This window comes from Artemia sp. Qi Xiang Cuo, chromosome 5 (assembly GCF_049724085.1).
Source record: "Artemia sp. Qi Xiang Cuo chromosome 5, ASM4972408v1, whole genome shotgun sequence".
Taxonomy (NCBI): Eukaryota; Metazoa; Arthropoda; class Branchiopoda; order Anostraca; family Artemiidae; genus Artemia; species Artemia sp. Qi Xiang Cuo.
The window spans coordinates 40,733,211-40,750,113 of NC_142798.1; the positions used below are offsets into that span (position 1 = coordinate 40,733,211).

A 16,903-nucleotide genomic window follows, 5' to 3' on the forward strand; every position below is an offset into this window, starting at 1 on the left:
CTGTATTCTCAAAAGTACATATGATATCCTGAGAAAAGATCACAAATATGATATAAAAATTAGACCCCATGATTGGCCCCAACCCGTTAGCGATCCACATAAAATGCAAAAGATCAATTGGTTGGAATATTCATATGTTGTAATACCATACGAGGAAAATGATTTGTGTTGTACTATCAATAGATAAATTTACACTTGCAAAAATGGAGCATTTCAAATCAACTATACAAAGAGAGAGCGGAAGACCTACATTATTACACCCATGGACAGTGAAAAAGTTATTCTCAACGATAATGTAAGAGGTGTTCTTTGTTTGAAACTCAATATTATCGATCGTAAAAGTGCCGGAAAAACTAATATTATTTCTGCTGACTACCCGCCAGCCTTCTCCTCGGACACTTGTATATTGCTCTATGCTTCATTTGTTGAACTCTGTCAGTTAACACAAAGAACTGAATTAGGTGATCCTCTAGCAATATCAAAAGGTTTGGCTGTAATTACATGTCATTTTCGACCCATCGTTGTTGGTGTCCAAAAACAAGATGTCTAATAGAAAAGTGTTATTCATTTGTCCTTATATTGACTGCTCTGTTGCTACTCTTGATCCAAGACAACAGGGCAATGGAATGGATATTACAAAGGTCGTTCATCAATGTCTGGCTATGGTCTTGGCAGTTGGTTTGCTAAGCTGTTTCGCTCTGCACTACCCCTGGCTAAAAAAATATACTGTACTGTCTGTGACAGATTTTGCATCTTCTATACTATATAATTAGGGCTCTAGCAAAGATTAAAAAAAAGTGTTGCGGACAATCTTAGGTCCAGTGCACGAATCCTTGGTGAGGAATTGAAATCTCGGTAAAATGGAAAAGGTTTAAAAGGGTTGGGAAAGAGTGCATCACTCATCAGTCTCTACTCAGGTCAGAAACAGAAGACATCACTCCTGTCAAAGAAAAAAAGAAAAAAACTACTACTACTACAAGAAGCAGAAGAAGAAGAAGCCCAAGGAAGAGAATTATCAGATCTAAAGAGGATTTCTTTTCATAGACTGAACAATGGCATATCTACCGCATAAGGATTCCCATCCTTCAATCACTTCATCATCAAATCTATTCCATGCAGAAAATGTTGATGTGAGCGTAAAAGATGGATATTATGAACAATTATATCCACAACAACCGCTCTCCGATAATATCTACTTTCAAATTTATTCCAGTGAAGACTGATTTATGGACATGTCTTCGACACTTAAGGATTTACATCTGATAGTCAAGAAATCTGACAATGGAATGTCAATTCTTGCTGATGGAATATCCTATGAAAATTGTATATTACATAATTTATTTCGAAAAATCAGTGTCTACATAAATGGAACGCTAGCGAGCACAAGCAACAATCTCTCAAATTATACAAGCTATATGCAGTTCATGTTGGTGACACCCAAGTCATACAAGGAATTGAGAAGCACCTCCAACTGATATCAGTTCATGAATGTTGTCAGTAATAAAGGTTCACTTAACAATGATGAAATTTGTAATCAAAATCGTGTTGGAAAAATATATGTTGAGTCACTGAATATACCCCAACATTTACCATTAGCTATTGCAGAGGATTAGACATTTAAACGTGCTTCAATTCGTTCCATCTTACAGGGGGAGCTTGCTATCGATTACGATGTAACTCTCTCCCTCTCACTCACCTCGGCAATACTAAATATGCGAAAGCAGCAGGTTATGAGTTCTATTTCTTTGGCAGTGGAAAAACTGAGAGCCAGTGGAAATAATATTAAACTACTTGTTCCTTATACAATCACCAATCAACGTCATTTTGCCACAGGGTCGTGCACCTTCACCGACTTATCCTTTATCAATGACTAAACTCTATCAAAATTAGCATTGGCATTTGTAAAAAGTGCTAGTGCAGACGGTTCGTGGACTGGTTGCATAAATAAATTTGAGATGTTGGAGCTTTCATCTCTTTTGTGTAAATTAGATAAAATACCATTCTAAAATCTATCTTTTAACAAATCATATATGACATTGTATGAGTTGACAATGCAAACCCTAGATCATGTATCACAACTATTTGAAAATGGTATAACCGAAGAAATGTTCGCTAAAACACATGATATCAATGTAATAGACTTGTCTGGCACCCAAGATCTGAGTATAGTACGAACCGGGAGTGTGCGTTTAGAGTGTACATTTGCCGACCCATTACCTGAGAGTACCGCACTAATCTCGTTAAATCAATTTGAAACCTATTGGAAATCACTCCCGAAGGCAGTGTTCTACTAGACCTTCCACCCTGAACACTAGTCAAATAATCATTTTGTTTAATATGGACCCCTACTTGTCCAAACACAGATCCTATTGTTTAGCATCGGACTTCCTTGGAAAAATTCAAAGTGCAAACAATACAATTATCATTGTTAATAGCAGTCCGTCGATTGTGAAAACCGGTCATTGGTTGTGCATCTTTCAAACAATGAAGACTATTGATTTTTTTATCCTCTCAGCCTACCCTATACATTCTACACTCCACACATCAACAATTTTATTGAAAGCAGCGGGAAAACTATTATTAAAAACCAGCAGAGAGCGCATGATTTAACAAATAAAAGCTGTGATTTTCATACGCTAATGTATTTTGTTTTCAGATGTCGTGGTTATACTTACAAGTAGTTTCTCAGCATTTACGTAGACAATTCACGTCTGAACGACTTCATGGTGGAAAATAGGCTCTCAGACCTGTATAATATTGATTTTAGTGCCCTACGAGTAAAGTCTTTTTAAAATGTATGTAAATTTGTTTATTAATAAAAAAAATGTATATACAACAACAATGTCTTTATTCTTCACTTTAGAATTCTTTTTCTTCTGTGTATAGACGACTGTCTAGAGACACTAATGCCAGTAGGTCATTTGAATTCACTGTATATTGATCTTGATTTGCTACAAACTCAGGGTCACATTTTCTATAGTACAATATAACTTCACTCTAATCACATCTCTCTGTACAGTCAATGACACTATTTGCATTCATATTTGTGCAATTTACGTGTTTCCACTTTTTTCTTTGAAGCAGAATCACATGTTTTTTCACATGGCGAATCGCATTCTATAAGAGCAAAATAGAAATCATAAGGTTTACAGTTATAATAGGCAGTGTTGTCGCAACCATGACACAGAAAACGAATTTTCTTGTAACCTCAACAGTTGAATCGTAGACCTGATTCTTCTTCCCAAAATTATTTAAAACCACGACGATACCAATCTCGTAGAAATAAACAAAAATATCGTTTACGGTTCTTTCCTATAATATCAGGAAAGTTATTCTTCCGCTCATCACATTTGTCATAGTGACATATCGAGCATATTTGGCCTTTAGGGTGGGAGTGACAAATCTCTTCAAGACAAAAATTACAGTCTTTAATTTGTACTGCATATCCTATATGTAATTTACATGAATTCCATAATTTGCACTTTTCATCATACTCATCAATAATTGTACAACTCTCACATGATGACCAACTGCCAAGAGTATACATACTTAGTGGACATGTATAAAACATTTTTTGGTTTCCAGTATCAGCTCTCTCACTGCTAAAATGAAACTGACCTACGTTCGATAAATTCAGAGGGGGAGAGGAGAGACAGAAGAGTAACTTTGTGACATTACAAAACCTGATTTGAAGGGAGAGTCATCTACGTATAATATATGGTAATGAATTCACAAGTATATCCACGATATTATTCTGCTATCTTTCAATTTATTTATCAATAAATTGAGTAAAAGCATTTGAGTTAAGTCGTTAAAGCTGCATACAATAGTCCAATGGTGGAGAATCATTCCCCATTATATTGTCAAGTATTCTTTGAGAAAATATTTTCCGTTGAAGAGAACTCAAGAAAATCACCATCTAAAATCAAACATTTTTCCATAATCACAAGATTCGACTTAATCCTCTCTGTCTCAAATTCATTCATTTTTCAATCCTAACACTCTCACTGCTGACTCTAGACTAGCCACGATTCCTTCTACTCCAAGAATATTCGATAGCCTACTTAAAAAAAAATCTAACAAAAAGAAAAAGAACATTTTCGATTTCGAAACAATTTTATTGGGTGTCAGCATAATTACAACAATAATGTATTACACATACAATCACCGATATAACTTTTTGTCCTCAATATGCTTCACTGTTGCATCTAAAGCACTTTGAAGTCTATGCATATGTGCTATATCGACTTTCGCAGCAAAGTATAATTGTTCCTCCAATTTAAATTTCCAATTTAAAAATCACACGTATCTTGCATACACTTCATCTCATTCAAGACAAAGTCGAGATCCTCTTGTGACTTCTACTGCAATGTTTGACACTCTTGTATCATTTCTGCTGCTACCAGCTCCACTATCAACTTCTAATAGTGTAAACATACCACTCATTATTGCAAATATATATTTTGGCAAATAAATAAACGAGTATAATCAAACTGTTCTCTCTCCTTGAAGTCTATTCTGACACTAATAACAACAATACTGAAAATCCTTCCTTATATTAGTTGTGGTTGCTATGAGCTATTGCTAGGACCTCTTGGGCCTATTATACAAATCCATTCTAAAATTCCTGGAAGTCAGGGCTAAGTGATGTCACTCCCGTTAGTTTTGTAGCTCTCTGATTGGCCTAGAACAAGGGCGTGTGGCTGTGACGTCAATTCGTCTAGTATCTTAAGGGCGCCCTCTACTTTCGTAAGGCATTGTAACAAAACGGCCAAAGAAGTCGAAACTATTTTTATGAAAATGAAAGTCACAAGTTGAGAAATTCTTAAATCACGGAAATGAATGAAAGAAAAGATCTTTAAAAGATATACGTAATAATTTCCGTTCGTTTTAAGTTTTAATGTTATTTCTTACTCTCAGTTGGAAAAAACTTGTTTTTTTTAATTTAATAACAGCCACACGCCGAAGACATACAATATCTTTGGTTTATTATCACATAAAAATCATAGTTATGAAGCTTCTTAAAGTAAAATTAAATGCTAATATAGGCCGGGAAATAACACAAACGGATTATTATTTATATTGGTCATTATTTAACAAAATTCGAACTTTAGCGTAAAGAGAAAGGTGTTGACGGGGGGGGGGGTTCACCCTTTCGTCAATGCCTCGCTCTTTACGCTAAAGTTCGAATTTTGTTCCAATTCTTTAAGAATGACCCCTGAATCACAAAGGCCGTTTAATTAGAATAAATATCTTCTTTTGAAATCACTAAAAATACTTTAACGTAAAGAACAAGATATTGACGAGGGTAAGAACCCCCTCATATACGTAATAATTTCTGTTCGTTTTAAGTTTTAATATTACTTCTTACTTTCAATTGAAAAAAACTTCTTTTTTTAATTTCTGATTGTTTTTTTAATAATGCTGGGAATTTCAGCACCACCTTCATGGAAATTCTCTTCTCCCATAAGAAATTCCTTCATGGAAAGATCCTCCCACGCAACCCAATCCCCCCGCGCCCCCCCCCCCCGATCAGAAAAAATCCTCCCCTGAAACGTCTGTATACTTACGAATAATCAATACTTTATATTAACAATGGGCAAAGTTCATTACTTGCAGCCCTTCCCTTGGGGACTGTGGGGGATTAAGTCGTCCTCAAAGACAAAGTTATTAGATGATTCGACTATGCTGAACAAAATGGCTATTTCAATACTTTGTTCTAGGGACCTTGGGAAAAAATGAGTGTGGGAGGGGCCCTAGTTGCCTTCCAATTTTTTTGGTCACTTAAAAAGGGCACTAGAACTTTTAATTTCCGTTTGAATGAGCCCTCTCACGAAATTCTAGGACCACAGGGTCGAAAAGATGACCCACGGGAAAAAAAACAACAAATAAACACGCATCCGTGATCTTTCTTCTGGCAAAAAATACAAAATTCCACAGTGGTACAGACATGAGCTTGAAACTCCTACAGTAGAGCTTTTTGGTGTGCTGAAGCTGTTGGTGTGATTTTCATTAAGATTCTATGAACTTTAGGGGGTGTTTTCTGTTTTTTTCGAAATACGGCAAGTTTTCTCAGGCTCGTAACTTTTGATGGGTAGGATGAAGATTATATATTTAAAATCAGCATAAAAATCTGATTCTTTTGAAGTATCTATTTTTATCAAAGTTCCATTTTTAGAGTTTCGGTTACTATTGAGCCAGGTCGCTCATTACTTACAGTTCGTTACCACGAACTGTTTGACCAAATATATGCAATAAGACGTAAATCTGTCAAAGTCCAAGCATACAATTGGTATCTATGCTGAAGACAAATCAAAATGATTTCTACATAGCCTTGAAAAATCCGTCCATCGAGTTGTTTCGAATTCAAGTTTGGTTTAATCTGCCTATCATCTGGTGGAAAAATAGCCAAGATCTGTCAGTGTTTTCAGGTATATTTGCGTACAAAGCATGTGTCTAAGAGCATTTCTGTATGGTTTCAGATGAATTTGCATAAAAAACGAAAAATTAGCATTCGGTGGCCAGAATATTTTCCCTCGTTTTTTATTTTATTCTTTCTTTATGGTAATTCCTTACTAACAGACAAAGTTAAAGTCAAGGAAGCGCTGCAACAATAAAATTTGGACTGGAGTGAACATACCAACTTGAACTTCGAAGAAAAAAATATCAAACCTTAGTCGTGAAGAAAACCAAACGTGAATACATTATACTTATTTTTCTCTCCATTTTATTAGTTTCTTTCATTTTCAGGGCCAACAATACAACTTTAGAAACTACCCATCTTCACCACCTCCGGCATTCAACGACTTTGACCGCGGAGCGGACCTGGAAAGTATAACAATGGCCCCAAATCCAACCAGCTTCCTTGGAAAAGATTCAAATGTCGTGGTGCACATGCATCATTATGAAGAAGGATTCAGAAAATTTAAAAGCTGTGCCTGTGGATGCTTGGCGATCATACATTTATTTTTTGCAATTGTATGTATAGCTGTGCTAATTTACATTGCAATGTGGCTAGGCCGCAATGATTGGCAATTTTTCAGAGGAATGGGCATTGGCTTCCCCAGAGATTTTCGTGGTGTACCAGCAGGCATGTCCCCTGGAATTTCCCCAGGACTCCAATTTTAAACTTGTTTTTTTTATATTTTGACTAGTTGTTTATGCAATCTTGAGACGTAAATCTTGAATTAACCATGTAGTTCGTTGGGGAATACTGGGTGTTTTCCTAATAGAGAAATCCTGTATGTTTTTTTTTTTTCAATATTGGATGTACATTTCTGTGAAGCGTAAAATATATCTTCTGCCTCGACTCATTATAATTTCATCATTTATTTAGGAATTGCTTTTTTCTTTAAGTAGCGCTTTAACTTCCAAGATTTGTAGTAAGGCTACCATTCCAAAACAGTAGATAAAATCTAATATCAGTAATGAAATTGCAGAGATCTCAAGTAAAAGAGTCTTCAAAAACACAAACAGCTTTTTGACAAGAATAACTGAGAATAAAAATCGAAAATGAAGGCTGTAAGAGAGAAAAGATACAGATACCGAAAGCCTTCAACTACTATCTACTCATCACCACATGAAAGGGCTGCCACAAACCAGGGCTCTTCTAGGAATTAACTAAAAAAAAACTTGTTTTTTTTAACTGAAAGTAAGGAGCGACATTAAAACTTAAAACGAACAGAAATTATTATGTATTTGAAAGGGGATGTCCCCTCCTCAGCGCCTCGCTCGTTATGATAAAGTTTTTTATTGTTTAAAAAAATTAAGTTGTGAGACAGAGTCGAAGTTTAGCGTAAAGAGCGAGGCGTTGAGGAGGGGACAGCCCCTTTCATATACGGAATAATTTCTTTTCGTTTTAAGCTTTAATGTCGCTCCTTACTTTCAGTTAAAAATAACGTGTTTTTTTAGTTAATTTCTGAATGTTTTTGAATTAATACAGCTTTGATTTTGGCTCACCGTACATGAATAATTAAAATGAAATTCGCATATTAATTTTCCTTTTTTGGGCTAATTGTTTTTCTCCAAATTTTGTTGTGACGTAACTTAGGAATTTACTTACGTAACGAATTTTTATATTCGTATGTTTTTATTACGTATATTAGGGAGTTCGCTCCCTAGTCAATACTTCTCTCTTTACGCTAAAGTTCGAATTTTGTTCGAATCACAAACCCTTGAATCATAAAGGCCGGTTTATTAGAACAGATAGCTGTTTTGAAAGTACTAAAAAACTTTAGCGTAAAGAGCGAGGTATTGACTAGGGGGCGAACCCTCTCATTTACGTAATAATCTCTTTACTTTAACGTAAAGAGCGAGGCGTTAAGGAGGGGACAGCCCCTTTCATATACAGAATAATTTCTGTTCGTTTTAAGTTTTAATGTCGCTCCTTACTTTCAGTTAAAAAAAACTTGTTTTTTTTAGTTAATTTCTGAATGTTTTTGAATTAATGCAGCTTTGATTTTGGCTCACCGTACATGAATAATTAAAATGAAATTCGCATATTAATTTTCCTTTTTTTGGCTAATTGGCTTTCTCGAAATTTTGTTCTGACGTAACTCACGAATTTACTTACGTAGAGAGTTTACACATTTGTTTTTTTTCATTGCGTCTATTACGGAGTTTGCCCCCTACTCATTGCCGCACTCTTTACGCTAACGTTTCATTTTTTTTCGAATCAAAAACGCCTGAACTAAAACGGCCATTAAATTATAATAGATAGCTCTTTTGAAAGTACTAAAAAACTTTAGCGTTAAGAGCGAGGTATTGACTAGGGGGTGAACCCTCTCATACACGGAATAATTTCTGTTCGTTTTAAGTTTTAATGTTGCTCCTTATTTTCAATAGATAAAAGACTTGTTTTTTATTTAATTTCTGATCGTTTTTTAAAAAATGCTGGGAAATCTAGCGCCCCCTTCATGGAAATCTTCCTTCCCCCAAGGAAATATCTTCCATGGAAAGATCCTCTTCGTAACCCCTACTCCAACCCTGACCCCCCGCTAGAAAAAAATTCCTCCTGAAAACACCTGTATACTTCCCAATAAACAATACTATATGTAAATAATGGGCAAAGTTTATAACTTACAGCCCTTCCCCCGGGAACCGTGGGGGATTAAGTCATCCTCAAAGACATATTAATTAGATTTTCGACTACGTTGAACAAAATGGCTATCTCAAAATTTTGATTGGGTGACTTCGGGAAAACAATGAGCGTGGGAGAAGGCCAAGATGCCCTCCAATTTTTTTGGTCACTTAAAAAGGGCACTAGAGCTTTTAATTTCCATTCGAATGAGCGCTCTCCCGATATTCTAGGACTACTGGATCGATACTGGATCTTTCTTCTGGCAAAAAATATAAAATTCCACATTTTTGCATATAGGAACTTGAAACTTCTATAGTAGAGTTCTCTAATACGCTGAATCTGATGGTGTGATTTTCATTAGAATTCTATGCCTTTTAGGGGGTATTCCCCCTTTTTTCGAAAATAAGGTAAATTTTCTCAGGCGCGTAACTTTTGATGGGTAAGACTAAATTTGATGAAACTTATATATTTGAAAATCAACATAAAAATCCGATTTTTTCTGATGTATATATTGATATCAAAATTTAGTGTTTTAGAGTTTCGGTTACTATTGAGCCGGGTCGCTCCCTACTAACAGTTCGTTACCACGAACTGTTTGATACTAGTTTTAAGTAATATTGTGTCAATTTCTATTTCTGTTTATTATCACAAAAATTGAAATGTACATGAGCTCGTACTTATTAAATATCACCTAAGTTATTTAAGTATATATATATATATATATATATATATATATATATATATATATATATATATATATATATATATATATATATATATATATATATATATATATATATATATATATATATATATATATATATATATATATATATATATATATATATATATATATATATATATATATATATATATATATATATATATACATACATATATATATATATATATAAATATACATATACAAATATATATATATATATATAAATATATACACACACACACACATATATACACATACATCATATATATATATATATATATACACATATATATACTATATACATGGGCATAGGCAGCATGTTGTCTAGGGGGGGGGGGGGCAGTTATGATTTTGTTTGCGGGGCATTTAAAAACTGCTTTTACAACCATCTGCTTTTTAATCCAAATATAATGTACATTTTAAGGTATAGGGGGGGGGCAGCTGCCCCCCTTCCTATGCCCATGTATATATATATATATATATATATATATATATATATATATATATATATATATATATATATATATATATATATATATATATATATATATATATATATATATATATATATATATATATATATATATATATATATATATATATATATATATATATATATATATATATATATATATATATATATATATATATATATATATATATATATATATATATATATATATATATATATATATATATATATATATATATATATATATATATATTGCTACTCAGTCAAAACTAGAATAATTATCAATAACCTTCAACATCTAAAATTAGTGGGAACCGTCCCATACTCATCCAAATACTAAATTGTCAAGTGGTTTGAATTTGACTTCGAAGTGCTAGCTTCTCGAAAACCGCGATTCCGTACCAAGAAGTCGTCAGACTTGCAATTAAAGATGAAATAAAAATCTTAGGAGAAATTGAAAAAGCAACCTGAAATGGAATTCACATATATAGTCAGGGCAATTTTTTCCTTGAAAAAAAGTCTAGACTCTGATGCCCATCGCAAAAATGTACCAGATTTTAAAGGACTACAAACCAGTCGGTCAAAAAACGTGGAAAAGCCTTTACATCATCATGTTAGTTCCTTCGCCCCAAAAGGAATCAAAACGGTATCTATCGTCCTTTGTGAAGCACTATAATGATAAAGTCCTTAAAATTACTGTGCAAAGTCTTAATAATTCATGTTTATATTTGCTGTGTGTTATATTTTTCTTTGTGTATAACGCCCGTTGCTAGCTGCGTGCTATTATGACAATAAAGAGTATTTATTTACTTCTTAAATACTTTCGCTATGCTAAAGTTGGGTCAAACCGCTTAGCAACACAACAACACTTTTTTAAAGTCCAAACGACTGTAAAATCTGATTCTCTGAACTTATTAAATTGAAATTTTTCAATCATTTACGTCTTAAAAATTAAAGATCTCCACACGAAGTCATGCAGTTTTAGTAATAATTAGCAGGCGCCAAGTTTGAAAATAAGGAACATGTGTGAAAGATCAGCAGCAAATGAGCGGAAAAAATGTTATTATGGAGCTCTATAAAGTGTAAGAGGAAAGCTTCCGTTAACCGGCACTAAACTGGATTAGAAAAAAAAAGAAGGCACGAGCAAAATTATATAAGAATGTAAGCCAAACATTTTGTTACCAATCAGGAATAGTAAAAAATGTATATATCACTGAATAGTGAAAAATCTAAGCTATGCATTAATATGGTTATTCATGAAATTATTCAAAGTTATCGCTTCAAGTTATCAGATCGGCTGTGACAATTAAAAGCGGAACATAAGCCATTTTTGCAGTTTGTTAGGAGAGCCAAAAAACAGAAAAAAGTTTGTCGGCTCTGACCACTCTGAAGGATGATTCAAATTGAGATAAAGAAAACATATTCTAAACCAATTTTATGCTCTTTTCAGTGGTATAAATTGAAATTGGAATATTCCGAGCGAATTCAAAACTATTCCATTTTATGGAGCATGTGCCATTTTTCTATAGATAAGATAATCCTCTTCTGTCAAAAGTATTCTGAGCGAATTCAAAGTTAATCCATTTTTGGTATATGTCTCCTTTTTCCTAAATAAAAAAGAAGGCAAATGCCTTTATAGTTCCATAGGATAATAATCTTCTGTCAAAACTAGCGCAAGTCTCTTTTTATCTTCGTAACTGTACAAGGTAGGACAATTCTGACTGCACAATTCGATTCCTCATGCTGTTTACCCATGACACATACATAACTCATTTTTGACCAAAACGTCATATGTTGCACTTTTAATTATCAAAACCGAGTTTATTGACTCACATACAAGAACATCTTATTAAAAACACAAATTATCTTTGTTATATTTAACCCTTTACTTAAATTAATTAAAAAAACTTTTTCCACAAAATAAGTTTTTCAAAGAAAAGTAAAGAACTCCATTAAGCAAAAAATGAGCAAAAATAAAATGAAATAATATACAAAGCGTGAAACTACCACAAATCAGCATCGATAAATAAATGAAACCCAAGACGAACAGAAATTCAAAACGAACCGATTCAAACTCAAAACGAGCAGAAATTAACATAAGTTGGGCTCAAAATCCCTCTGCCTTCCCAAGGCCAGAACAAAATTTGCACTTTACTGAAAAAAATATAAATGCTTTTACTTTAATGAGTTTAATAAATCAAATAATGTTAATATTTTGATCACTAAATATGTATATTAAACTGACAATGAACATTCATTTATATTTTTTTCAGTAAAGTGCAATTTTTATTCTCGCCTTGAGAAGGCATAAGGGTTTCGAGCCCAACTTCTGTTAATTTCTGATCGTTTTCAGTTCGACTCGGTTATTTATGGTAATTTCTGTTCGTTTTGTATTTCATTTATTTATCGATGCTGATTTATGGTTGTCTCACGCTTAGTGGATTATTTGATTTTATTAGTACTCATCTCTGACTAAATGTAGCTCTTTACTTTTCTCCTGACAAGTTGTTCTATGCAAATTTTTTTTTAAATATACTCTTATTTATTATATATTTACATAGTCTTCTAGGAGGCATATGAAATTATACTTTAAATCTATTCGTTTTTTTTAACACTTAACAGTTCGGCCTGCTATTTGTATGCTGGAGAAAAATTTCCAGCAATTTTTAATAGCAGACACCCTTTAAAAAATCTGGACACAAATAGTAGTGTTTAATTTAGTTTCATACCTCCTCTTGTTGACCTGAAATAAAAAACTTGATACTATTCGCAAAAAAATATGTTTACTTTCTTTGATAGCTTGGATACACTTGCGCTATTTTGATGTGGTTAAATTTTAAGAGCGGAAGTAGCGACAAAAATTTGAACATAATACCCTCAGCCTTTCTTGGGATAGTGCTGAGATGCCTTATTGGGAATTAACATTACCATAGTGCATTTTTATCTAATTTTAAGGCAACATTTAGTTTTTAAACATAATGGGCAAATGGGAGGGTGGGCATGGGAGGGAGATTAGTTACCCTCCAATCACTTTCGACTATTAAAAAGAGCATCAGCCCTTTCTATTTTCAATCGATTGAGCCCTTTTCGAAGTTCCCACGACAACTCCTTCGATACGAAGTGCCCTGGTCTAAATAACAACAACAACAAAAATAATACATTATACCCACATTGATCTTTACTATAAAAATGTCAAGCCTTTCAATCACTTTCGACTATTAAAAAGGGCACTAGGCCTTTCGATTTCCAATAGAATGAGCCATAAATAATTTCTTAGACCACACTGCTTTTCCATTAAAAAAAAAAAAAAAATTTAAAAAATAAAAACGGGTTTTAATTTTCTATAAAGCAGTGAAATATAAAAAAATTAATTATACACAAATACTCCGAATATTTCGGCCCCACGTCCGGGAGCCTTTCTCAACGGAAAAAAAAATATAAAATGAAACAAAAAAAAAATTTTCTTTTTAAAAAAACTTAACTTACATGAAAATAAAACATACTAAACACATAAAGAGAAAGAAAAAAATAAAATAAAAATATAAATAAATAAGAAACAAAACACATATTAAATAAACACTTCCATGCACTGAATGTCAATAATGATTCAACTCGCCTCCTCACAGTATATAAATTGAAATCTATCAAAAATGAAGAATATATTTATACTTAGACCAAAACAATAAAAGGTCAACTAACCCCCCGGCCTATAACCCCTAATTAAATTTCACAAGTTCATCAACCAATTTATAAATTACAAATTGAACGGATTCTTTTGGTTTCAAGCTTAGCTGCAGTTTGTTTACTTATCCCAGCATTTCACCCATTCTGACCTTTCTTTGCAAGGTCATCTTTCGTTTCAGAACTATCATCAAAATCAGTACTGATTGAATATCTTACCTGCATTTTAATTAAACTATTATAAATTGAATTGATCCTTAAGACCTATTGTTTCAACAACCAATTCACCAATGGTAAAAATAAAGAAATGGGCAGCAATGACTCTTAGACCTTTATTATATCTCCAAGATTTGTATATAAGAAACTTGGAATTTTTTAAAAGATAAACTTATGCGTGTATAAATATCAGAAAAATCTAAATTTTTCCGTTTTGATATAAAATCCATGTATACGTATGTTCCTTTTGATAAATAATTTAGTATTTTATCCAAGAAACTTGAGGAACGAAAAAATGAGATAGAAGAATTATCTTCGGGAATTGAACTCGAAACTATATTAAATTTAGTCAGAATAACTAGCAGATATACTAACTATTTCACGTTTAGAGATAATTTTTACCATCAAATTAGGGGTTTAGCAATGGGAGGGCCTTTAAGTCCGTTGTTAGCAAATATTTATGTAGAGTATGTTGAAAATTTAGCTATAGAAACATATTTTTAAAACCTAAATTTTGGGGCAGATATATGGATGATATTTTAGTTATTTGGAATTACGGGGAATCAGAAATTGAAGGTTTTTTGGAACATTTAAATAATTTGGGAGGAGTATTAATTTTTACAATTGAAAAGGAAACAGAGAATAAGTTACCGTTTCTAGATATTTTGATCCATAGAAATAATAACGAAATAGCATTTTCAATTTACCATAAACCGACTAATAACAACCGTTATTTGTCTTTCACATCAAATCATCCGATCCAAGTAAATAGGGATGTGGTTATTTCTTTAGTTGATAGGGTATTAAAATTAGCATCACCAGGATACATAAGAAATGAACTAATTTTTATTAAGGATATTCTAATAGGTAATGTCTATCCGGAAAATATGATTTCTCAAATAATTGAAAAAAGGAAAAAAAAGTTGACGGAACCAAAAATATTAGAAGATGATGGGTCGAATCAAGAAACAAATTACATAACTTTGCCTTTTATCCCAATTTTATCACAAAAATTAAGAAGAGAATTAAAAAAACATAATATAAATACAGCATTTAAATCAGGACATAATATAAGCTCGTTGTTAAATAAAGGGAAAGACAAGGTACCGAGAAATTTGCAAAAGGGAGTATACAGAATTCCATGTTCTTGTGGTAAATTTTATCTGGGAAGAACGCAACAAACTTTAGAAAATAAGCTACAACAACACAAGAATGCAATAGATTGCGCTCTAAAACAAAACAAAAAACCAGAAACGTTTGAGTCAGCTGTTGCAGAACATCTTTATAATTTTCATCATCACATTATTTTATTTGTTCAAACAAAAATATTAGATAGGTCTGTAGGACTTTTACAAAGCTTCATGGAAATTATAGAAATAAAAAAGATAATATATGGGGGCACTAGTATCAATAAACATGAACGAGACTTTGGGATCAATTCAATTTATTATAGTTTAATTGAAATGCAGGCAAGATATTTAACCAGAACTGATTTTAATAATAGTTCTGAAACGAAAGATGACCTTGCGAACAAAGGTCAGAATGGGTTAAAAGATGGGAAAAGTAAACGAACTGCAGCTAAGCTTGCAACCAAACGAATCCGTTCAATTTATAATTCATAAATTGGTTGATGAACTTGTGAAATTTAATTAGGGGTTATGGGCCGGGGGGTTAGTTGACCTTTTATTGTTTTGGTCTTAATATAAATATATTCTTCATTTTTGATAGATTTCAATTTATATACTGTGAGGAGGCGAGTTGAATCATTATTGACATTCAGTGCATGGAAGTGTTTATTTAATATGTGAGTTTTGTTTCTTATTTATTTATATTTTTCTTTTGTTTTTTTCTTTCTCTTTATGTGTTTAGTATGTTTTATTTTGATGTAAGTTAAGTTTTTTTAAAAAGAATTTTTATTTTTGTTTTATTTTTTTTTTTTTTTCGTTGAGAAAGGCTCCCGGACGTGGGGCCGAAATATTCGGAGTATTTGTGTATAATTAATTGTTTTATATTTCACTGCTTTATAGAAAATTAAAACCTGTTTTTCTTGTTAATTTTTTTTTTTTTTTAAATAGAATGAGCCCTTTTTTTAAACGAGAACGCTTTCTAAAAACACCTTATATGCCCCCAGGGCATAAATGACAACCTGTAACCTCAGTTTTGTTATGATGGCTGTCATCCTCTAAGATATAATTTCCAGAATTTTCAACTATTTTAAACACAATGGCTATTTTAAAATTTTGATTTGATGTGTTTTAGAAAATGGTGGGCGTGAGAGGAGCGTTAGTCACTCTCTAATCACTTTCAACCATTAAAAATGGCACTAGCCATTTCAATTCCCAATCAATTGAGCCCTTTTGAAGTTTCTACAACAATATTTTACATAAAAACCTTATTTCCCCCCAGGGCATAACATACAACCCTTGCCCTGAGGGCTGGGGGGGGGGTGACATTCTCAAAGATCTAATTTCCAGAACTTTCTACTACGTTGAACAAAATGGATATCTGAAAATTTTGATTGGATGTGTTTGGAGGAATGGTGGGCGTAAGAGGGGGGATAGTTACCCCCCATTCACTTTCGACATTTAAATAGGGCACTAGCCCCTTCAATTTCCAACTGAATGAGCCTCTTTTGAAGTTTTACGAAAACACTATCTATAAAAACCTTATATGCCTCCAGGGCATAACTTACAACCTTTGCCCCGGGTGCTCTGGGGGGTTTGTCATCCTC

The 16,903-nt window shown here is 32.8% G+C and overlaps 1 protein-coding gene across 1 annotated transcript in view; it reads left to right on the forward strand.

The window, feature by feature from the left end:
• Positions 1-7,309, forward strand: part of LOC148952139 (uncharacterized) — a 29,648-nt gene extending 22,339 nt beyond the window's left edge. Inside the window, exon 2 of the mRNA XM_089088856.1 lies at positions 6,751-7,309. Coding sequence (XP_088944982.1) covers positions 6,751-7,128 — 378 coding nt within the window. The 3' untranslated portion in view covers positions 7,129-7,309. The remainder of the gene's footprint in view (positions 1-6,750) is intronic.
• Positions 7,310-16,903: the final 9,594 nt, after the last annotated feature.